This window comes from Cetorhinus maximus, chromosome 3 (assembly GCF_964194155.1).
Source record: "Cetorhinus maximus chromosome 3, sCetMax3.hap1.1, whole genome shotgun sequence".
Taxonomy (NCBI): domain Eukaryota; kingdom Metazoa; phylum Chordata; class Chondrichthyes; order Lamniformes; family Cetorhinidae; genus Cetorhinus; species Cetorhinus maximus.
The window spans coordinates 194,417,522-194,442,549 of NC_135881.1; the positions used below are offsets into that span (position 1 = coordinate 194,417,522).

A 25,028-nucleotide genomic window follows, 5' to 3' on the forward strand; every position below is an offset into this window, starting at 1 on the left:
CTCAACCATAATACGCTATTATGGAGAATGTGTCTTGCCACAGTTAGCCCACTTGAAGAATAAATGATTTCTAATAAACGCAGGGCAGTTATTTTTTATTCTTTCATGGAATGTGGGCATTGCTGGCTAGGCCAGCACTTATCGCCCATCGCTAATTGCCCTGGAGAAGGTGGTGGTGGTGAGCACCACCTTGAACTGCTGCAGCCCATGTGGTTTAGGTACACCCACAGTGCATTTAGGAAGGGAGTGCCAGGTTATTACTTAGTTATTACTTGAACTTTTGGGCATTTAACAGTTTTTAAAAATATGTTCAAAACAGATCCAACAGTCTGACGCCCAAATGAAAGTCCTGTTTGGTGTGCTGAACTATGAGTGTCAACAGAACCCGGCCCTGATGGGCTCCTCAGTCTTTGGACTTGATGACATTTACAAAGCATGGAGGGAGTTTGCGTTACAGAGTCTGAAAGCTGCAAAAGTGAGAGAGAGTCGTCCTTATTACTTTGTGAAAGTGAGTATAAAGTTCTGATACTCCACCGGATGATCTCCTAATTTTAAACAAATTGCCAACAGTGATGTGACATCTTGGTGGGGATTGATCTATTGCACTGTATTCTTGAAATACCTGGGTTTACATTAATTCTTAAGTGCCTCTAACTGTTAAAATTGATCTATTAATGAGAGAAACATCCTGATACTTTTCGAAGTCTTCATAGTGCCTGGAACTTCAGGTATCTTGCTCACTAAACAAAGAGCTGAAATGACCTCTGAAAATTGGCATTCACTGCCCATTGCAGAACCGAGCAACGCGCATCAGAAAGGTTCAATCCCGATCTGCGCCAAGTTCAGGTGGGGCAGCGATTGGGGCACTACAGCTGGCCTCTGCATTTATGTGCTAAAGAGGGGACGAGTCAATAAGGTCTCCTGATTCTGGCGCATGAGGGCAGAGCCAGGCTGGCCAGTGATCTTTTCCATTGCCAGAATTCATTATCTGGGCTCATACTCGGAAGAGATACTGAATCATGCTGTAAGATGTATTGGCAGTTACAGGAAAGGAGGGAGAGAATTGGAGGTGTCACGACTCACTGGGGATAGTGCGCTGTAATATCAAACCCCACTGCTCCCTGAGCCACAACAAATGTGGAAGGTTTAATCAAACCATCAGATTGCCTCAATTCTACCTAGTTATTTAATTTAGGTTAACAGAATACGAGCACCAGGTTTGTAAACTTAATAAGTAAATAACTGTTTATTGAACAATTGTCTGACTAGTGGCAAAACAAAGAAATATGAACTTCTAACTTCTAACACCATAACTTAAACTCTACCCCCAACACATACACACACACAACATGGATTATCGGGGTGGGATAAAACAGTTCAATAGCACCAATCTGGAGTGCAGGATTCGATGGGTTGATTTTGATCAATGGCTTCCAAATTCTTTTCAGTTCTTGTTGATGACACGAGGTGGTCTTCCAGTATTTTCAGTATTTAGTCCACTGGTTGAGGACTTGCTTTTCAGTGTCTCTAACAGTGATTTCCCCTCTTCCTATTTCCGGGGGTTTCCTCAGAGAGACAGCAGGTTACAGAGATATGAGGAAAGGAGATTTCAGATGTTTTCTCTTGGCAGGCCAGGAGTTTTCTGTTTAGCTATCTTCACAAATGGAATAAAGAATGCTTCAACATCCCTTTCCTCAAATTTTGGAAGAGCTTGTACAAATTTAAACATCTCCCCACTGGGTTCTGACCTGGAAATAAGTCCGGCCTCAATTACTGGCGTCTCTTTTTTAACTGTCAGCATTTTAAGCTGGAATTCTCTCTCTCTCTTTCTCTTTCCTCCTTTTCTAACTTCACCATTTCTAACTCCCTTTGGAATGTCCTTTCTCGTTCCTTTTCTTTTCCTTCTGCCTCTAGCTCCAGTATTTTTATTTGCAACTGAATTTGAGCCCATTCCAATGAACCACCCCTTGGAGAATTCGGTCTCTCGGGTATTCCTTCCAATTTCAAATGCTGTGCCATCTCTTCGATTAAAAATAGATATCTGTTCCTGTCTTTTAACTACACAATGGGCTCCCTGCCAGCCTATTTGAGAACCTCCTTTGGGGGTGCCCTGTGCCCATCGGAGGCACTCCCCTTCCCCAAGATCAGATCCCTTTTTTAAACCTCCCCCCTACTCACCCCGCCCCCCAGCCTCTCAAACCTGGCCCCTCACACCCACTTGTCTGCCAGCCAGGCCTCACTGAGATCTCGGACTTAGCTTGAAGTCCAGTTCCAGAACCTCCTCTTGTTCGGGGCCTGCCTGTAGTCCCAGCAGTGGCCAAGTTGGCCAGCAGCTCTCTAAAGGATGAACTTCCTCCACAGACGAGGATGCTAGTCTCAACATTAGACAATTAACTCTGCTTCCAGCATAAAATGGCTGCCGGGCAGCCGGCATTTTGGTGGAAGGGCTCCCTATTGACTTTTTAGTCGGGGCGGGGAATATGGTGCCCCATGAAATCCAACCCAATGAATTTTATCCCTCAGTCATTCAAGTTAATTTTCCCCCCCTGCACCCCCATATGAAACTTACATCATGTTCCATAACTTTGTGTATCCTTCCTACAAGACTGTGCCCCTCTGACCTGACAACCTCTGGAAGACTCTCCAATTAGCAACGTTGATGTCTGCTGGGTGGGTCAGGGGGCAGCATGTCACTGGATGTGTCCTTTTCCCACTTTGACATTATCGTTGATACATCCGAATGACATTGGAGTTGCCATAATTCCTTCTGGAAAAACTCAGCCTAAATATTGTGAGATGGGTAAATTCCAAATGACGTCCACATTGAGGCAAGTGTAACCGCGCTTAAGTGTCGGTGTTTAGCTACCTTTGTAGACGAACGAAGTGGTTTGAACTGCATCCATCTAATCAATTTAAAGAAAACGTTATTCCAGTAGAACACTAGCTACGTATGGGTTACTTTTAAATAGGCAACCTTTAGAAGAGGCAGCAACCTGAAACTTCATTAACAACAACTACCTGCATTTATATAGTGCCTTCAATATGGTAAAATGTCCCAAGGTGCTTCACAGGGGCGTCATCGAACAAAATTTGACACCAAGCCACATAAGGAAAGGTTAGGACGGCTGACTGAAAGCTTGGTCGAAGAGGTAGGGTTGAGTAGCATTTTAAAGGAGGAGAGAGAGAGAGGCGGAGATAATTCAGGAGGGAATTCCAGAGATTAGGGCCTAGACAGCCGATGTCACAGCCACCAATGGTGGAACAATGAAACTTATGGGAATGTGCAAGAGGCCAGAATTGCAGGAGTGCAGATGTCTCTGAGGGTTGTAGGACTGGAGGAGATTCCAGAGATGGGGAAGGGGTGAGGCCATGGAGGGATTTGAAAACAAGGATGAGAATTTTAAAATAAAGGCACTGCCAGCCCGGGGGCCAAGCACAGCAAGCATGGGAACGATGGGTGAACAGGCTTTGGGGCAAGTTAGAATGCGGGGAGTTGTGTTTTGGATAAGCCCAAGTTTTTGTTATACCCCATTAATCCATTGGAGGGATGCAAGGAAAGAATCCTTCTTCTATATCATCTGTACCTCATTTTACAATACAGTAACTACACCATTACAAGTTGATCTCCATACTGATTGTCTACTTTTGTCTTTCAATTCTTTAAAGACATTTCTCATTTCTCCTCCGTTCCAAGGGGATTAAGGATCACAAAACAAAGACGGGTGGATGGAGTTAAGATGCAGATGAGCCATGGTCTAATTGAATGATGGAACGGTGGGGTGGTGGGGCTGAAAAAGTTGATTGGCCTACCCCTGTGCCCCAACCTAAATTCCAAATTTAGTCTTCCTTCACCTGTTGGTGAGACCACATCTGGAGTAGTGTGTGCAGTTTTGGCCTCCACATTTAAGAAAGGATATACTTGCATTGGGAGGTGCTCCAGTTCACTAGATTGTTCCCTGGGATTGAGGGAGTTGTCCTGTGATGAGAGGCTGAGTAAATTGGGCGTATATTCTCTGGAGTTTAGATGAGTGAGAGGTGATCTCATTGAACCTACAAAATTCTGAGGGGGTTTGATAGGGTAGCTGCTGAGAGATTGTTTCCGCTGGTTGGGGAGTCAAAAACACGGAGCACAGTCTCAGGATAAGGAGCCAGTCATTTAGGACTGAGATGAGGAGAAATTACTTCACTCAAAAGGTTGTGAATTTTTGGAATTCTCTACCCTGGAGGGTAGACTCCATCATTGAATACATTTAAGACTGGGATAGACAGATTTTTGGTCACTCAGGGAATCAAAGGGTATGGGGAGTGGGTGAGAAAATGGAGTTGAAGCCCACGATCAGCCATGATCGTACTGAATGGCGGGGCAGGCTTGATGGGCCATATGTTCTACTCCTCCCATTTCTTGTGTCCCTGTGACCTTTGGCCTCATTATCTCCTCTGATCTCAAGGAGCACACCCCACATTGCTTTCATTGCTAAAACTGTAGCAAGAAGCACAGTTTCCTCATTTACTGCAGTTTATTTCTGTTTCAACAACTTCTAATTCTCTGTAAAGCAAAAGTTTCTCCAGTATTTGGGAAGGCACTTCTAACACTAGTCTTGCTTTTAAGAACATAAGAACTAGGAGCAGAAGTAGGCAATTCAGCCCCTCGAGCCTGCCCCGCCATTCAATACGATCATGGCTGATCTCATTTTCAGGACAAAGTACAAGCAAAACTTTGGCTGACATGGACTTGTCCTTCCCTATCTCTGTCATCCTCTCCAACCCCACAACCCTCCGGAATATCTGTGCTGCTCTCATTCTGGCCTCCAGTACATTCCCAGCTCTGATTGCTCCGCCATTGGTTGCCATGCCTTCAGTTGCCAGGGTCTCAAGCTCTGGAATACGCTCCCTACACCTCTGCTTCTCTACCTCATGTTCCTCCTTTAAGACACTCCTTGAAACCTACCTCTTTGATCGGGCTTTTGACCAGATGACCTAATATTTCCTTATGTGGCTCGGTGTCATACATTGTTTTGTAATGCTCCTGTGAAGTGCCTTGCGATGTTTCATTGTGTTAAAGGCACTATATAAATATAAGTTGTTGTTGAAGTCCCTTCTAGCTTCATCCTCCCTGTGCTATCTTTATGATTTTATTGGTATTGCCTTTCCTCCTTTGTCCTTAAAGTGCAAATTTGTCATTCCCAGGACCTCAAATACTTTATGCCACTATCAGCACCTTTTTTTAGCCCCTACCACTACCATTAACACTCCTTTTGTCCTTTCGTTCATGACATCTTTGTCAATCCCTCCTTTGCCCTCGCCTATCGCTGGCCTTCTATCCAGCTTCACCTGCCCCACCCCACCCCCCTTAAGCAGTATAAATTTTATCACATTTCTACTTCTCTTTAGCTCTGAAGAAGGGTCATACGGACTCGAAACGTTAACTCTGTTTCTCTCTCCACGGACGCTGTCAGACCCGCTGAGTTTTTCCAGCATTTTCTGTTTTTGTATCATCTCAAATACTTGGAATTTCTTGCCTCCTTGGTCTTTCCTCTTACCAAATTTCAAGCTTTAAAGCCCAAGTACTTTGTCACACAATTACTGGTTATTTATCGTCTTTTTGTTATACTCTTTTCAACCCCCATGGTTGGTGGTCACACACAATATAGCCTATAAAATAGAGAATGGCACTGTACTGTAACCACTGAAATTATGACTGACAAATCCCCAATGGTATCATGCATTTTGGTTATTCTTTATAATGTTAAATAGAAAATAGCTATTTTTCAGATATGTGATACAAGAACAGTATAGACCACAGAGCACAAAGTTGTATTTGTGTAGTATCCTTTGTGTTCTCAATATAGCCAAAAGCTAATTAACTACTTTTTGAAGGTTTTGAAGCACTGTTGTTTTATAGTTAAACTTGGCAGCTGGCTTATGCACAGGGCGCAAATGAAATAAATGACCATTTAACCTGTTTTGTTGAGAGCTGAGGGAGGAATGTTGGCCAGGGCACAAGGAAAACTCCCTGCTTTCCTTTGAAAAATGCCATCGAAACCCCGAATCTTCACCTGAACAAACAGGTACGACTTTGGGCTAACATCTGTCCGAAAGACAGGCCCACTGACAATGCAGCATTGTCTCAGTACTGTATTGAATTGTCAACCTAGTTATACACTTCAGTCTTAAACCTGTCATTTAGACTTCGAAGCTGGTCGCTTGGCCTCTGGCCAAGCTGACATGGCTAGTTTGAAAGGTGCACTGTGGGGTAACGCACCGGAGAGTTAAACATAAAACTATTCTTGTTGCAGGCAGATGTCACTGGTGCCTACGACGCCATTCCTCATTCCAAGTTAATGGAAGTGATTTCGGGAATACTGGATCCCACGGTACAAGAGAGCTACTGCATCCGGCACTACACAAAAGTCTGGATGGATTCCAATGGACAAATTAGAAAGTCATTCAAAAGTCAGGTACAGACTTGTGGCATCCTGTGTGTGAGACTTAGCTGAGGATCAGTGATCTGATGACTGAAAATAGCTGCTTGAAAATATTGAAGGGTATTATTAAATTCGACTGTTTCATCTCCTGTATGTTGTACCTAAAGCCAGGCTCTGTACAAATCTTGAGTCTAAAAGGATCATTTTCTTTTTCAAAAGTGTCAACGTTATTGGCAAACTTGGTGCTTTTGAATTTGCAGTAAAAGTTTTAGCAGCTGCTGGATGTGGAGACTCAACTGACTGGTGAGATTGGCCTGACTGGTGAGATTGGCCTGACTGGTGAGATTGGCCTGACTGGGCCTGACTGGTAAGATGGGCCTGACTGGGCCTGACTGGTGAGATGGGCCTGACTGGTGAGATTGGTCTGACTGGTGAGATTGGTCTGACTGGTGAGATTGGCCTGACTGGTTTCCATGCTTTTGGGAAGCTGGTAAAGGAAAAGTGAACGTAGAATCTTACAGACTACAACAGGTCACTCGGCCCATGAAGTCTGTACTTGTGGCCAGGAATTTCCAGTCGGGCTGGGCCCGCTCGCCGACGCATAAAATGACGCGTGGTGACGTTGGGTGGAAGTCCTGATGTCACCCTGCCCCATTTAAATTTTCAGGTAGGCGGGGGCAGCAAAATCATCTGTGCGCCCGCCAACCTGTCAATGGCCAATTGAGGCCATTGACAGAGTCATTAAAGTAATTAATAGACCTGCCCGTCCAACCTTAAGATTGGTGGGCAGGCCAGGAGCCCGGGTGGGAATTAGAATGAGCATGAAACCTCATCCACGGGCAGGATGAGGTTTCATGTAGGTTTTTAAAAATTTAATAAAAGTGGTTTTAAAAGTTATGGACACGTCCCAACTCATGTGACAGTGTTACATGAGGGGACGTGTCAGGGAATTTTTATTTTCTATTTTTAATACTTTTCAATGTGCAGCCCATCTCCCTGAGGCAGCACTTAGCCTCAGGGAGATGAGTACACTCTTTCGTGTGTATGCGCGAAAGAGCGCATTCGGGTTTAGGGATCTCCCCCCGCTCGCACAGGGAGTGCATAGCGGCTTCTGTGTGGACGTCACGCTGGGCGGGCCCTAATTGGCCCGCCCACATAAAATGGCGGCGTGCCCCCGATTGGGGGCGATGATCGGAGGCACGCCTCCGTGGGCCCGCTCTTCAACTTCCCCCCACTCCCTGACAGGGGGAAAGTCCTGGCCCATGTTTTTCTCCCAATGAGTCACTTACTTTGTCACCAAACTCCTGTTTGTGTCTTAGACCCATTAATATTACTGTTTTCCAAGCAAGACATCTAATTCTCTTTAAAATAATTTATGAACTCTTCCTCAGACACAGTTTGTGACAAAGAATTCCACTGTGTAAAGACTTCTTTCCTAACCTCCCCTCTGATTTGTTTTTTGTCTCTTATTTACATTCTTGTAAGTGTTCAGATCACCTTCTCAACGCTAAAGAAAAAAGTCTGAATTTATCATCGTTTTTTTTGCATACCATTGACTCCGTGCCTTTAGTTATTGATTCTGTCCTGTTTTCAGAAGCAAGTTCCAATGCATTCATATTCTCACTTTCGCAAAAGGGCTAATTAATGCCAGAATTCTCACCCGCTTGAAATGTCTGACCTGTCGAACCAAATATAGATTCTGTGTTAAAATGGCATAATTGCCTGCGCGTGTTGGTCTGCTGCACTTCTCAGATGCAGCATTTCCAAGCGAAATATTTAATGGCCACGTTTTGAACTGATTGCTTGAAACTATGTACTCAAGAATGAAAGGATGCATTCATTAAACAGCAGAAAGTGTGAGTTGCTGATAGGCAGATTTCATAATTGTAATTGATTTGCACGAAAGTATCGTAACCAAGCGGAAGGGTGACCAGATGAACCAATCGGATTGGTCAAAACGCGGCAGGGTAGAGTTTCCACTTTGGATGCTATGGGTGCAACCTGCACCCAAAAATCGTGCCCATTTTAGAAAGTGTTTTTTTTATATCTCTCTCAAGTTTGTACCCATATCGTATCTGTACAGCGCTGAGTGGAATATCTGTCGTGTGCCACGGCAATCAGGCTGTGTTTTAAAATGTAGCTTTTTTAAAAAAAAAACACTTTGCTTTCAAAATATTCCTTGATACGTTTAAGAGTGGGAGCTTGGTGCAGTTTAATTAATAAAGCTGAAGATGTGCTTATCGCAGAAAAAATAGACACTTACAACCTGCGCTATTCCAGCACTTGTAAGTAACCCGATTTTTAAATTACAGAAGTAAATTTCAAAAGATATATGGAACCTTTCACTCATTATACCCGGGCGCAGTATTCCATTTGTTTGTAAATTGAAAAAAAAAATTACATTCAAAGGCTTTTGAAACGTACCTGGTTGTACCCTTGCGGCCAAAAGAACCAGTTTAATTTTGAGGCGCATTGAAGGCCTGCAAATGAGTGCAATTAGCGGAAGCGCTCTCAGTAGTAATTAATCCCATTTGGATGAGTGGCCAATTTCTTTGGGTGGGGCCAGCCTCTAGCACAAAAGATTGTGGAAACTCGATTTGCGCTGAATGTAATTTCCGCTTAAAATTCCGCGATCTTGTGTCGATTTCATCCTAATTATGCTGGAAAACCAGCGTGACCAAGTGGAAACTCTAGGCGTTTACCACTATCTGCTCATCATTGGCAGGGACCGAGTGCCGAATGTTTGCATTGCTTTCATGACTTTCAAATAATGGAGTGTGCTAAACTGTACATGATTCCCCAGTGATGATCGTGTTATCTATCACTTTCCTGGTCAGCCTTCAGAGGGGTAAGAACAGGAAGCTACAGCCACTGATCCAGTGTATTTTGAAGATGTAAGGTATAGGTTTTTAAACCTTAATCTTTGCGTCATCACGACTTCTTGATTTCCTTGCCTTTCTCCTCCTGCTTTGTAACCGTGTTGTTGTCCTGTGTAAGGGATTTGGTGCGTAAACTTCCTCTCTCTCTGCCACGCCTTTACGCATCTCTTAATGGTAACCAAGATGTTTTTTCTTCTGTCATATACTATCAATATTCAGGTTTCTACTATGATGGATCTCTTGCCAAACATGAAGGAATTTGTGTCCCATCTACAGCAGGATACCCCTCTGCAAAACACTGTACTGATTGAGCAGGTGAGATGAGTCGCTTACGATTATGTCCAATCCCTGTCACAGAAGGAAGAGACTACCTAAGACAAATGTGATGTTTCCTCCTTTGCTGCTGATTCATTTTTGGAAATATTGACAAAATAGTTTGATTGAGCTCGGGAGAGTTCTTAAGAATATCAAACCAGTTCTTGTCTGTGCAAGGTGTGGCGATTGTTGCTTTAAATCTAGCCTTACTGAGTAAGGGTCACATGGTCAGAACAGCCAATCAACACCTAGAGCTAGGGAATCTTAGAAGGGGTGGAGTTTTCCTAGTCTAGAGAGTGTATTGTTGCTTTGCAAGAAGCAGGCAGCTAATCCAGCAGCTCTGTAAATAAAGTCTGTTGTTCAACTACAAAAGCCTCTCGGTAGTACATCTACCTCTGGCGTCAAGGATAATTGATCCTGGCACTACCACTCACCCTACAACTGTGAGTATCTCAGTTTTTAAAATATATATATACTCACCAGGATGCCTCTCTTCAGGAGGACTGACCTATTTGACTCCTCCACGGAGGACTGGAGTCAATACATTGAGCGCTTTGGGTTTTATTTCCAGGCCAACGAAATAGGGGGAGAAGCAAAGCGCAAAGGAATTCCCTTGAGTGTCTGTGGGAGTCAAACCTACAACCTTATTCGCAGCCTCACAACCCCAAGCGCGCCTGACTCCAAATCGTTCATTGAGCTCGTGGACTTAGTGATGGGCCATTTTCAGCCCAAACCATCAGTCATTACGCAGAGATTCAAATTTAATACGAGGGTGAGGGCCCCAGGCAAATCGGTCGCTATACTTATATTGCTAAGTTGAAGCAATTGTGACTTTGGAGCGATCTTGAATGACATGTTATCAGATCAGTTAGTTCGTGGCACACGCAACAACGCCATTCAGCGTCGATTGCTGGCAGAAGTCGATATAAATTGTAAACAAGCAATGGAGATAGCACTGGCACTGAAAAAGGTTCGCAGGAGCTACAGAGCTTGCAAAATGGAGCCGTTTACCAGTTTAGGGTGGGAACCTGCAGCCAGGCATGGTGCCAAAACCGCTGAAGCAGCCAGAAAGCGGGAATCATTCCCAATCACCCAGAAATCAAAAAGATATACCGGAGGCAACCTGACGGTGATCCTGAAGTTGAAATGTTACCGATGTGGGGGTAACCACACTCCTGAACCATGCAGATTTAAGGAGGCCGAGTACTATTACTGTCGCCGAAGAGGACATTTGATAAAGCAGTGCAGAGCTAAGTCCAGACTGCCAAGTAACCATCCAACAAAGATGTTAGAGATACATAATGTGAAAGAGCCTGAAATAACTGATCCTGACATTCACTCTCTTTTTAATCTTAAAGCAATCAAGGCAAACCCTATTACTGTCACACTCCACATAAACAGGAAACCTCTTGTTATGGAGGTGGATACAGGGGCATCAGCCACAGTGATGAGTGAGCGCACATTTCAGTACCTGAGAGAAGGTACCCAACCCTCGACCCTGGAAAGAATTTCTGTACAGTTGAAGACTTACACGGGAGAAGCAATAAAAGCAAAAGGCACCATCATGGTACCTGTGAGCTATGGGCAGCAGTCAGCCCAGCTCCCAGTAATAATAGTGACTGGGGAAGGACCGAGCCTTCTGGGCTGTGATTGACTAAAAGAAATCAAGTTAAATTGGCCTGAAATTTTTCAAGTGCGGGCAGGAGGACCGCTAGGATTGTTTTAAAAAAAAAAATATGGCAGCTTCTTTCGCAAACGTATTAGGAAAAATCAAAAGCTTGCAAGTCAAGATTTATGTTGATCCAGGGGCAACTCCCCGATTTTGTTAGGGCAAGGCCTGCACCATATGTCTTATGAGAAAAAGTGGATTTTGAGGTTAGCAGGTTGAAGGAACTAGGCATCATAAAGCCGGTTCAATTTTCGGAATGGGCAGCACCTATCGTCCCCCTACTGAAACTGGATAGGACCGTCTGCATTTGCGGCGATTATAAGCTAACAGTTAATCGGGCCGCCGAGTTGGATATATATTCAATTCCAAGAATTGTGCACTTGTACTCAAAGCTGGTAGGAGGTCAATCCTACACTAAGTTGGATATGAGCCACGCATACCAGCAACTCGAGTTAGATAACACATCCCGGGGGTGTGTCACAATAAACACACACAAAAGCCTATTCCAGTAAACGCGCCCACCTTTAGGCATGTCTTCAGCATGTGCAAAGGACGGTCGAGAGTTTGCTCCAGGGATTACCACAGGGCGTAGTGTAGCTTGACAATGTCCTCATAACTGGATTGACGGAGGTCGAGCATTTAACAAATTTGGAGGAGGTATTTAAAAAGATTCCTGGAAGATGGAGTTCACCTAACAAAGGAGAAATGCACTTTCCAAGCCACTGAGGTTTCCTATCTGGGGCACCGTGTAGATGAACAAGGATTACACCCTGCGGAAGAAAAAGTTAAAGCGATAAAGGAGGTGCCTTTCCCCACAAATGGCACCGAGCTCCAATCGTTTTCAGGGATGGTAAACTTCTATGGGCGATTTTTACCCAACTTATCGATCCTTGCACACACTGCTGAAGAAACACCATCGGCTAGCCCTGGAAGGCTCCACAGGAGGAAGCCTTTAACAGAGTGAAACAACTGCTGCAGTCCTCAACCTTGTAGTGCACTTCAACCCATCTAAAGAATTGATGCTGACCTATGTTGCCCTTCCATATGGCGTCGATGCAGTATTGTCCATGGAATGGGCAATGGCTCTGAGAGGCCAATAGGTTACGTATAAGAACCCTCTCAGTAGCTGAAAAAGGTTATTCATAGATTGAGTAGGAAGGGCTGCCAATTATCTTCGGAGTTAAAAAAACTCCTCCAGTACCTACAAGGCAGGCACTTTACTGTCGTCTCCGATCATAAACTGCTTTTGGGTCTTTTTCAAAGAAGACAAGGCTATCTCACCGATAGCCTCGGCAAGAATTCAGTGATGGGCATTAATACTGTCTGCCTACGAATACGCTTTCAAGCACCGATCTGGGATTCACGTTGTGAACACGGACGCCCATAGCTGCCTACCCTTGCAAGAAAGCATTTCGCGTACCCCTGTACCCCAAGAAATCGTCCTTGCATTGAATTATTTAGACACGTCGCCCATCTGCGCGAAGCAGATCAGGAACTGGACCAATCGAGATCCGCTTCTGTCCAAAGTGAGAGACCAGATACTTACAGGATGGTTAAATGAGCCAGCCTCTGAGGAAATGAAACTGTTTTTTTACCCACAAATACCAATTGAGTTGTCAGGATGACATCATACCCTGGGGAGCAAGAGTTCCTGTACCTGTACCACTGCTCCTAACCTAATTACACAGCGCTCATCCTGGCGTTTCTAAGATGAAAATGCTCGCCCGGATTTACGTGTGGTGGCCTGGTATAGATGCAGATATCGAGAAGCTGGTCAAGCACTGTCAACAGTGCCAATTGCAGCAAAAGTTGCCAGCTGTAGCCCCACTGCATCCTTGGGAATGGCCTGGCTGACCATGGGTGCGGATCCATATAGACTACATGGGTCCGTTCCTAGGCACAATGTTTTTACTCATAATCGCACACTCAAAATGGATGGAGATATTTGAGATGAAACCTACATCGCATGCTGCCATCGATAGGTTACACCAATGCTTTTTGACTCATGGATTGTCCGGTGTCATTGTATCAGGCGATGGAGCCATATTTACAAGTGCTGAATTTCAGAGCTTCACCAGTCTAAACCGCATTAAGCACACCCGAACTGCACCTTACCGCCCAGCACCAAACAGATTAGCCGAGGGGGGCAGTCTAAATTTTCAGGTGAGGACTAAAAAAATTGTCGGGAGGAGCCTGGGAAATCAAAGTCTCAAGCTTCCTTCTGAGCTATCACACGGCTCCACGTGTAACAATGGGAGTTCCACCAGCAGAACTGCTTATGCAGACTGAGCCTCGCATTTCCAAATTTGCCAGGGAGGGTAGAGAAGAACCAAAATAATTGGAAAACAAGCCACAATTTGCGTAGTAGAGCCCGGAAATTTATGGTAGTTGAAGCTGCTTATTTAAGGAACTTTTGGTAGCGGTTCAAGTTAGATTCCAGGCATTATTGTCTGAGAGACTGGATCCCTTTCATTACCAAGTAGACATGGAAGGCCGGATTGTTTGTAAACATGTAGATCACCTGAGGAGCAGAGAGACACTTCCACAGTTAGTGTTGCCACCAAGGAATGTTATCGAACCCATAAGCACCTGATCGACCTGTTATAGGTATAACTGATGTCTCCATTGAATCAAATAATAATGAACTGTCTGTGCCAAAAGAGCTACTCCTTATCGCAGTTCCTGTTAGTGTCGAGCCTCAGGCTATAGAGTTACACTACTCTACCCGGAACAGAAAACCCTCTCAAAGACTTGATTTGTAATTACTGGACCTATGTATATAAGTGTATAATCTGAATTCATGACAAAGTGCAAGTGTGATTATTTCTAAGATTTTTGATATTGTTTTCTATTCACCTGCATACTTTGTGTAAATAAGGATTGTAAAACAAGGAATTAAAGGGGGAGAGGTGTGATGATTGTTGCTTTAAGGCCAACCTTACTGAGTAAGGGTCACGTGGTCAGAACAACCAATCAATATCTAGCGCGGGGAATCATGTAAGGGACGAAGTTTTCCTAGTCTAGAGAGTGTATTGTATCCTTGCTAGAAGCAGGCAGCTAATCCAGCAAATAAAGTTTGTTGTTCAACCAAAAAAGCCTCTCGGCAGTACATCTCTACACAAGGGCACTCTGAAGTATTGACCTATCTATTTACAGGGACTACAGTGGTTCAAGAAGGCAGCTTGCCACCACCTTCTTGAGGGCAATTAGGGATCACAGTAACTTTACAATGCAGAAGGAGGTAATTTGACCCATTGAGTCTGCACTGGCTCTCCGAAAAAGCATTCCACCTAGTCCCACTCCCCTGCCTTACCCCCCGTAACCTTGCACATTCTCGCTTTTCAGGTAGAAATCCAATTCCCTTTTGCATACATCGATCGAACCTGCCTCCACCACCCTTTCAGGAAGTTTATTCCAGACTCCAACCACCCTCGGTGAAAAAACTTTTCCTCACATCACATTTACTCCTTTTGCCAATTATTTTGAATCTGCGCCCTCTAGTTCTTGATGTTCTCTTGAGTGGGATGGGCAATAAATGCTGGCCTAGCCAGTGACGGCCACATCCCACGAATGAATAACAAAAAAAATACTTTGAAAAATCCAATAAAACTTTATACCTTACTTTCTCTGAATTATAGACTAAAATGATAGTCTCGACGTGGTTCATAACCTTTTTCAATTGTGATTTTTTTTCAGGGTCTGACATTGAATGAAACCTCTGGACAGGTGTTTAGTTACTTCAAGCAAATGATTGCGAACAGCACAATCAGAATTGGGGATAAGTAAGCAGTGTGTTCTTGGAATATTTGACTGAGAGCTGATAAGTCTGTTTCACCATCACATGCGATAAAGATCCATTTTCAATGAATGTCTTTACAGTCACCAGCAGGTGGGGTCTGTGCTTTATTGCATGAAGTTTGGCTGCTCTTAAACTTGTAACTTGTAAACGCAGTACTTTATGGTTTGAGACTGCATTAGTATAACTACCAAAGCACTCGATTCAAGTTACTGTTTAAAACCAATTGAAGGAACCTCCGTAAGTTTGAACAGGTAATCAGCCATAGCCCATGAAGGACCATAGGCATCGGTCTCCATTAGAGAGAGAGAGACAATTGGTTATATATAGCTTGGGGGGCACCACTCCATAAACATGGGACAAGGCAAGGCCTCCAAGAATTACCGCAACTAATACGGGGACTGAACCTGTGCCTGCGGCATTATGCTGCTCCACAAATTAGCCAACTGAGCTAACTGGCCCCCAATTATGGCTTGGACTGGTAAATGTGCTTTGAGTCTTTTATAATGAACTTACCCATATAGCGCAACCTCAAAACACTTTATGGATCTTCAGTCACCAGAATTACATGCCCATTTCCACATATTCACTTCTTATCCACACTGACAAACCTTGGCAGGTGCCATACACATTTAAAGAATGTGCCATGACTGTGAACGAATACACATTAGTCAGCGATAATAAATTTGCTCAATTTAAAAATTCCATTTCTAGTTAGCTCCCGGTAAGGACCAGTCAATCTGGAATGCTGCCAGAGTTTGTAAGAAAATAAGGAGGAAGGCATTAATTCTGCCAAGTTAATGTTTGCCAATGTCCGCACTTGACACCCGAAGCTGTATTTAGAGTTTTCCCATAAGCGAGTTGACGTGCTGCATGTACTTGCGATGTACCTCATTAACATTTCTTAAATATTTTTTTCAAAAACTGCGGGGATGCTTTTCGAGCATATTGAGTTAAATTTGACCAAAAGTAGTTGAACTAAAGTTCAAAAATTGTTTATGAGCATTATGCAGAGATTTTATTTTATAAAGAAAAACCTATTTGTATATAATTGTAGTATATATCACATGAAAAGCATGAAATTCAGTCTCCCTGTTCCCAGGTACTATGTCCAGTGTTGTGGAATACCGCAAGGCTCCCTCCTGTCAACCTTACTATGCAGCTTGTGTTATGGTGACATGGAGAACAGGCTCTTCAGTGGGATTCAGGAGGATGGGTAAGTGATGGCATCTTTTTATTTAGACATTAAGCTTAATATGTTTAATCGCGTTGCCAATCGCTTACCATGAAAAGCTGATTTTTTTTTTGTTAGGTTTTGTAAGTTGGTTTCAGTTTGCAATTTTTCTTCTTTATTCCAACGATTGGTGCACATGCTTCTTTTCTTTAGGCTGATGCTGCGATTGGTTGATGACTTTTTGCTGGTCACTCCACACTTAGCACATGCGAAAAGGTTTCTAAGGTACGTCAGATAGAGCAAGAAGTAACTACCCGTGAGCTGAAATGTCTTCGTTCAGTATTCTCTGTACAACAGCGGAGTTGTGTTGGGGACATCATTTCCACCATTCAGTTATGGCACCTTCGCACATACCACTTGGTGCATTGTAGTCTTTAAAATTTTCATCCTTGTTTTCGAATCCTTCCGTGGCCCTGCTCCTCCCTATTTCTGTGACCTACAGCCCTCTGGGATTTCCGACCCTTCCAATCCTCACCTCTTGACCTTCCTTGATTCCCATTTCTCCACCATTAGTGGCCGTGCTTGCAGTTGCTGAGGTCCTAAGATCTGGAATTCCCTCTCTAGGTCTCTCTGCCTCCCCACCTTTCTGCTCATTTTCAGTTGCTCTGTAAAACCTGCCTTGCTGACCAAGCTCTTGATAACTTGGCCTCGTATCTCCCTATGCGGCACAGTGTCAGATTATCCTCGTTGGGGTGTTTATCTATGCCAACGGTGCTATATAAATGTAAGTTTTTGTTGTTTGGAGGGTTTAAGCTTTACTTCAGGGAATGGATGATGGATAGCTGTTCCAATCGGCACATCAGTGTTCCATGGCACCAGAAAACCTCGACCTGCAACCATGTAGGGTTTCACAGATAGAAAGCGGAAGACTTGTATTTATATAGCGCCTTTCATGACCACTGCACGTCTTAAAGTGCTTTACAGCCAATGAAGTACTTTTGAAGTTTAGTCACTGTTGTGATTTAGGAAGCGCTGCAGCCAACATGCGCACAGCAAGCTCCCACAAACAGCAATGCCATAATGACCAGATAATCTGATTTTGTGATGTCGGATTCAGCGATAAATATTGGCCAAGGGGATAAACCTCCTGCCCTTCTTCTAAATAGTGTTGTGGGATCTTTTACATCCACCTGAGAGGGCAGACTGGGTCTCGGTTTCATGTCTCAGCTGCACTGGAGTGTCAGCCTTGATTTCTGTGCTCAAACCCTGGAGTTGGGTTTGAACCTGGAACCTTGTGACTCAGAGGCAAGAGTGCTACCTACTGAGACTCAGCTGACCCCCTAACTGAGGGATTACACTACTGTTTGTTTTCTGTTGCTGTGAACTAGTGCTCTGAAGAGGTCATACTGAACAACTAATTATTTGTGTTTCTTAATGGTCAAGGATTCTGGCTGCAGGAATCCCAGAGTATGGCTGTTTTATAAGTCCCCACAAAACGGTGGTCAACTTTGCTCTTGATGAGAACCTTCCAGGCTGCAGCAAGGCCAAGTTGTTGCCAGAACACACTCTCTTCCCTTGGTGTGGCCTGCTGTTCGATACACAGACACTCGAGGTCTACTGTGACTATTCCAGGTAGGAGGAGCTGTATCGTATCGGGCCTGTTCGTGTAAGCACAGCTCCTTAAACAACAAGTTGACCATCTCGGCCGCGCACGTGGGAGTAAGGATTGAGCAGCGGCCCAAACAGGAGGGCGTGTGGGCGGAAGGGAAGTGACCTTAGGCTTTCGCAGCACCCCCTTGGTGGTTTTTAAAAGTGGAATTGAGAGCAGGTTAATTGACTCTTCTTCTCAATTGGGGAGTGGAATGGAGAAACACATTTTAAAGAGGGAAAGCAGTCGCCTGATATTGAGCAGCAGCTTCTTTCCTGATCATTTGGTAGTTGTGGAACTGATGCTCTTTTTTTCTTGTCTATCAGTTATTCCCATAAAAATACTTTTACTGAGTGACACTTCCATGCAAAGTTGGTTTCACAAATTAAATTCTAATAGATAATTGCAAGGTTTAAATAAATAACAAGTAAATTAACATCTTCAAATGGATTTGATCTTTATGCTGTCACAGTGGAGGAACATGGTGTCATGATGTATGCAAGACATTGTGTATTTGCCAACCTTTAACATACAAGTGTTTCTATAATAGGAATCATTGATGCAAAATATTTCTTCAATTAAGCAGTCCCAATTAAGATCCCAATAGATACTTCCAAGTAATCTCTATTCAACCCTGTGGCTAACTTTCAAAATGTTCCAGCCTCCAGTCAATAACTGCTGTAGTCTTGTTTGTATTTTAGAATACATGCCAGTATCTTAAAGGTTAAGTATAGTCAGCATTCACAATTTGCATTATACATACTACAGACAAAAATACTGTACAATTTCATTTCATATCACATGGCACAACAGCGAACGTTGAGTCAACCTGTGGCATAGCAGCACTCCAGATCATGAGATTTCATTATGGAAATTGTCATCTATCACTGATACATGCCCACAAAAAAAAAACTTGTTTAAAAACTCCATTAAAACTACCTGACTGAACTCCCCCTCTGTGTATATATGGATGAGCAGGCGCATCTCACCTTCCCTGAAATGACATTTGACTATCAGGTTATTTCTTAACATTTTGCAGTTAGTGAGGGTGATGCCTGCATCATAAATCCAGGCCAACTAATACACTTCTGATTTGTAAGTAGATTCATGAGCATGATTTTGTCTTGCATTCAATTGGACCGGTTGAATCACTATTCGGAGCATTATTGTAGTTGCAAGAGTGCAAGATAATTGTGTTAAACCCTTCCTTTGGTAAATTGCCAAATTTCCTGAGAAACATAGTCCATATACTGTCAGTCACCATCAGTGGTGCATTCTCCATGGCAACGCCACTTGCCAACCAATCCGCACGCTCTTCACATACAGTATAAATTGTTGTTTTCCCTTTCTATTGGTATTCTTGCGAGTGTCCTGATGAGTGCAAGACGAAAAGCTTCGACATGTCTCTTTATTTCAGCAATACTCCCAAGTTCTGTACGACCGAATGACTATCAGTCCAAATACCCCTGTCACCCACCCACTGGAATACCTAACTTGCTGCTCTTTGTCAAAAGGTTGCAAAAGCTTCTTATCAGTCCAGGAGGGACCTGACACATGTCCTTCTAAAGCTCTGTTATGTCAGCAGTTTGCTGGTGTGTTGGGGAGTTGTGCTTTGTATCACTGCTCTCATTCTGAAACTGCTGCTAATTAAATGAGGCTATAGCTCAGTGATGTCCCCACCAGTCTCCGAATACCTGTACGAGCTGCAGATGTGCTGGCTGGTCTCTGTATAAAGCCTATAATATGAGATCTTACAATAGAGGCAGTCATATTTGGATGCGATAACTACTGAAATTAATTGGAACACCAGCAACCTCGCCAGAATGACAGTGTACGAAGCTTTTGGAAATGAATAACTTTCAAGCTGATAAGAAACGGTCATTTTCTTTTCATATTGTAGGGGCGTTGTGTTTTCACCTTCTTGTGTTATCAGTGTCCTTTTAATGTTTAGCTTACAGTGTGAGGACTGAATGATCCTCGAAACTTAAAAGGATATCTTTTATCTCAAACAATGAGATAAAAGCAAAAAACTGCAGATGCTGGAAATCCAAAACAAACAAAAATAAAAATACCTGGAAAAACTCAGCAGGTCTGACAGCATCTGCGGAGAGGAGCACAGTTAACGTTTCGAGTCCGTATGACTCTTCAACAGAACTAAGGAAAAATAGAGGAGAGGAATCCATAAAAATACATTTTTAAATGTATTTCCATCCATTGTTTTATCTCTACCTTTTAGCCTATTTCGATCCCGTCCCCCCACCCTACCCCCACTAGGGCTATCTGTACCTTGCTCGTCCTGCTTTCTACCCTTAATGTCACCTATTAGCACATTTCTTAGCTAATATCACCACCGTCAACACCTCTTTGTACTTTTGTCTATGACATGTTTTGGCAATCTCCACCTATCACTGGGCCTCTATCCAGCTCTACTTGTCCCACCCCCCCTTAAACCAGCTTATATTTCACCTCTCTTCTATTTTTCCTTAGTTCTGTTGAAGAGTCATACGGACTCGAAACATTAACTGTGTTCCTCTCCACAGATGCTGTCAGACCTGCTGAGTTTTTCCAGGTATTTTTATTTTTGTTTCTGTGTTGTCAATGTAAACAATGATTGCTTGTTCATTGATGCTGGCAATGATTTTCCCTATATCTGTGCTAGGATTTTGGCTAAAAGGTTCTGCCAATTTGGATCCTTGAGTTCTAATAGCCAAATCCTTGTTCCATTAAGCTGATTATGGCAATGTTCATTAGCTACTTTCTCTAAGGGAGGTTAAAACCCTGTTGATAAATTGGTGAAGCCACAATGCTTTGCATCAACATTTAGATAGTTCCTGGGTGTTGAGTGAATATCTTGCTGTACTACACCAGAGTTGGGCATTGTTGATGATTAACCATCAGTAATCAGTAGCAGTGTATCTTTATTGCTTTGGGTGAATGTTCTTTGGCCCAGTAAAAACCACTGCGGTCTTCGGTATATTATGACACCTTAGGGCACGATTTTCACCCGGCAACCATTACCCCTACTGCCGTTAAAAAAAATTGTGGTGAAGGCAGGAAAATTGATTGCGACTGTCCTTCTGCCTCATCTGGGGATGGCTGCCCCATCCTTGACCACCGCGTGCCTGTGGTGAGGTGGAGTAGCATTTCCCTGCATACCACTCACTGTCTCGGTGGACTCCGTATAATGCCAGGGTTATCCCTTGGGTAACAATGACAGGTCACAAGATGGAGGGAGAGTGCCAAGTAGCCGCTACGTCGTATAGATAAGATAATCCTAGAATGGTTAGAGCACAGAAGGAGGCCTTTCGGCCCATTGTGTTCATGCCAGCTCTCTGCAAGAGCTACTTAGCTCATCCTACTCCTCTACCCTATTCCTTCAACTTTCTGCCTCCAGGTGCTTATCCAATTCCCTTTTGAAAGCCTTGATTGAATCTGCCTCCACCACTCTCTCAGGCAGTGCAGCCCAGATCCCAACCACATACTGCACTTAGAAGTATTTCCTCATGTCGCTGTTGCTTCTTTTGCCAACTGGCTTAAATCAGTGTCCTATGGACCCAATAAACTGATTTAGGCCTCAATTTAAAAATTAGATCCTTCTTCTCTGGGGGCACTTCCATCCCTTCTACATCCCTGCCATCTCTGAATTGCTGCTGCAACAGTGCTAGAATTGTCCATCATAGCAGCAGTGAGGCCCTTCTTGGCAGTTCAGTCCCACTAAAGACCCACTCCTCATGCTAAATAAATTCTGAAAATTGACTCGATTTATGTCGGTATCAAAGTGATGAGTAGATACATTCTCTTGTTTGGGAAATCCAACTCCAAGAGTCAAACTATTTGTTTTGGAGATATGGGTGACTATAGCTCATTCCTACTGTAGGACAGGAATCACAAGTAGGCCAGAGGAGTTCCTGAAGGACAGTAGGGGGCAAGTTTATTTACATTAATCCCGCAGCAATTCAGATCATTTGTTCCTGGTCCTCACCCATAAATTATCAGAGGCACTGAATTCGGTTTCACAATATACCATGCTAAGAGTTGAATTTACAACCTCTGGGTTTCTAGTCCAGTACCATAACCTTGACACTTATCAATATCAGGAAATGTAGATAGATAAGCTATGTAACTCGTGCTGTTGTTCAGTGAACGGACGGCCAGTCTTTCAGCGATTCTCAAGTCCCTCCTTGTTCCTTTCAAAAGCTTCGTACGCTGTCATTCTGGCGAGGTTGCTGGTGTCCCAATTCACTTCAGTAGTTATCGTATCAAAATAATACTGCCTCTATTATAAGGTCTCATATTATAGGCTTTATACATAGATCAGCAATAAACTTGCAGCTTGCACACAAAGCTTCAGAATCCCTGCAAGTACATTGGATGCCAGAGCCAGAACCTCCCACTTCAGAATCAGAACCACAAGAAGTTATTATCTACATTGTTATTGCCCAATCATGACCAACAATGGTCAGCATCTTGGTATGGGTAAAGTACAGGGTAAAGCCCAGGGCAGATTTTGGATTCAAAGGTCCCAACGAGGAGATGATTGAGTCTCTTATTTGGATTTCTCTGTCACCAGGGGCAGGATCTTCCCCCCGCCGGGGTTGGGGGGGGTTTGTGTAGGAGCGGGCGGGTTCCAGCTCGGCGCCCCCGGTCAGGAGGATGCCGCCATTTTACAGAATTGGCACGCCCAGCGTGACGTGCGCCAGGAAGCGCTACGCGCTCCCTGTGCGGGTGGGGGTTCCCTGAGCCGGGAGTGCGCTCTTTTGTGCATCACGGAAGAGCGCACAGATCCCCCTCAGGCAAAGTGCTGCCTCAGGGAGATCGGCTCAGGATTCAGACCTGAAAATCTAAATGACGGGGGGGGGTGATGTCGGGACGCACGCCCGACCTCATCCCCGTGTCATTTTACGCGTCGGTGAGCGGGCCCCGCCCCCCCGCTCGCCAACCTAAAAATTCACCCCCAGGGATAACATCAAAAAGAACATAATTAAAGAGGGAGAAATCCATGACTGTTCAGATTACTTGGCAAGCAAAATGGCAGAATGAATATAGAAACAGTTACAGTAGCAAAGTTAGAGATTTGCATTCCAAAATAAGAGGTCTAGCATTCAGCTGGAAGAACTGAGGAACATTCAGGCTTGCTGGAAAGCCATCTTGTAAAGGCGTCTTCATTCTTCTGATGGAAGTATCCTTCTGTTTCATGCTACCTGGAAAGGTGAAGGGTAACAGCTGCTGAGCTAAAGGGGAGGCAGAAATATTGTGGAATAAACCAAGGAACATTGAATTCAGAACCCCTAAGCATAAGTGCTAGCCCCAGCAGAGAGAGAGACACACACACACACACACACACACACACACACAACCTCTCAATTTTAAAATTCACACTTTTATGTTCACAGTTCTCCATGATCTTGCCTCCCGCTGTTTCTGTTAAACTCCTCCAGCCTTCCGGGACCTCTGTAACTCCTCCAGTTCTGACCTCTCACGCATCGCTGGTACTCATTGCTCCATTGACGGCCACGCCTTCAGCTGCCTAGTCCCTAAACTGAAGAATTTTCTCCCGACACCTCTCCGTGTCTCCATATCCTGCTTCTTCTTTAAGTTCCCAGTCAAGCCTCCGTCCTAGACCAAGCATTTAGTCAACACTCCCAACATCTCCTTATGTTGCTCAGTGGCAAATCAGTTGATTTGCTGCTGTAAAGCAGCTTGGGACCTTTTTGCCATGTTAAAGGTGCTATGCAAATATTAGTTGTTGTTGTATAAAATGAACATTGTGTGGAATCTTCCTTGTTAAAAGGTATCCTCTGAAATTCACCAGTGTCTTCTTGTGTCAGTGTGAAATATAAACGAGGTTCATTCATGAATTTCATGGGTTCTGCCTGACTTTGTAGACTGTCTGCAATTTGTCCAAACTGTACAAAAACATTGGGCAGAATTTAATGCCCTCCCCCTGAGGCAAGTTTGGTGGCAGGAGGGGGTGGGTGGTGGTGGCATTCAATCGAGAGGAAGCGGGGGTGGGGGGACATTCAGTCGGGTGGAAGGGTAGCGGTCAGGGACCCCACCACTTTCCCGCCTCCTCCCCGATTAAATCCATGGTGGGAAGGCCCTCACTTAAGCACCTTATCCGCTGTTGATGGTATTCACCCAACAGCAGGTGGGGGGTCTCATGATGCAGGAAGCTCAAAGTAAAACTTTTCAGCGTTGCTTGTGAGCTTCCAGGGGGATTCCCTTGTTCAAAGGCTCTCCATGCCTGATTGAGGCGCCAGGTACTGGGAAAGGGAGAGGCCTGCTGAGGACCACCCCCCTGGCCTTGCTGCTGACCCCCGCCATCCGTCCTTTGCAACTCCCCCACCCCACAACCCTCCTCTTGCCATCCCTCGCCTGTGCCTGGGTCCATCAGCAATCCTGGGGCTCGGGTGGGTGCAGTACCAGCAGCAGCCATTGCCTCCCCGGTGACGCTGCTGAGCAACAAAGAGCTTCCAGCCTCTGATTGGCCGGCAGCTCTCAGCGGGCAGGACCTTTGGGGTCCTTGATCCTGGGGAAGGCCTGCCGCTGTTCAGTTTAGGCCTTCCCAAAAAGGGGCAACATGGGGCTCTCGCCAGCTGTTCAGCCGCTGGACGAGACACCCATGGCCTCCATTAAATACAACCCATTGTGTCAGCAATACCTATTGTGGCAAAAATAATGCTCGATTCTTTACCTAAACCAAAACCAGTTTTGTTAACCACGCCAAGTTCAACACCGCGCCTCTATAAATTTTCGTGATTTAAACCTTTTAGACGAGGAAAACAATTTTTTAAAAAATTCTATATTTGCTGTTAAAGCTTTTAAGTTAGCAAGAATAATAAAAAACGAAATCACTAAATAATGAAAAATTACTTGTATTTCAAAACAGTAATAGCTTCTGAAACTTTGTGTCCAGTATTGTACAGGAGTAACTTCATTTCTTTAAAATTTAGCTATGCAAACACTTCCATCAGATCAAGCCTGACTTTCAACTGTAGTTCCGAAGCTGGAAAAAGTCTGAGGAGAAAGCTCCTGGCTGTCTTAAGGCTGAAGTGTCACCATATCTTCTTGGATCTGGAGGTGAGATGTAACATGCGTCACACAAAAAGTTATTTACAAACT

General features: G+C 44.2%; 1 protein-coding gene across 1 annotated transcript in view; it reads left to right on the top strand.

Moving 5' to 3' along the window:
• The window catches only part of tert (telomerase reverse transcriptase), a 68,638-nt gene that overhangs the window by 16,910 nt on the left and 26,700 nt on the right, over nt 1-25,028 (top strand). Inside the window, exons 5-12 of the mRNA XM_078539491.1 lie at nt 320-508; nt 6,297-6,458; nt 9,524-9,619; nt 14,985-15,070; nt 16,187-16,300; nt 16,472-16,543; nt 17,702-17,890; nt 24,860-24,986. Coding sequence (XP_078395617.1) covers nt 320-508; nt 6,297-6,458; nt 9,524-9,619; nt 14,985-15,070; nt 16,187-16,300; nt 16,472-16,543; nt 17,702-17,890; nt 24,860-24,986 — 1,035 coding nt within the window. The remainder of the gene's footprint in view (nt 1-319; nt 509-6,296; nt 6,459-9,523; nt 9,620-14,984; nt 15,071-16,186; nt 16,301-16,471; nt 16,544-17,701; nt 17,891-24,859; nt 24,987-25,028) is intronic.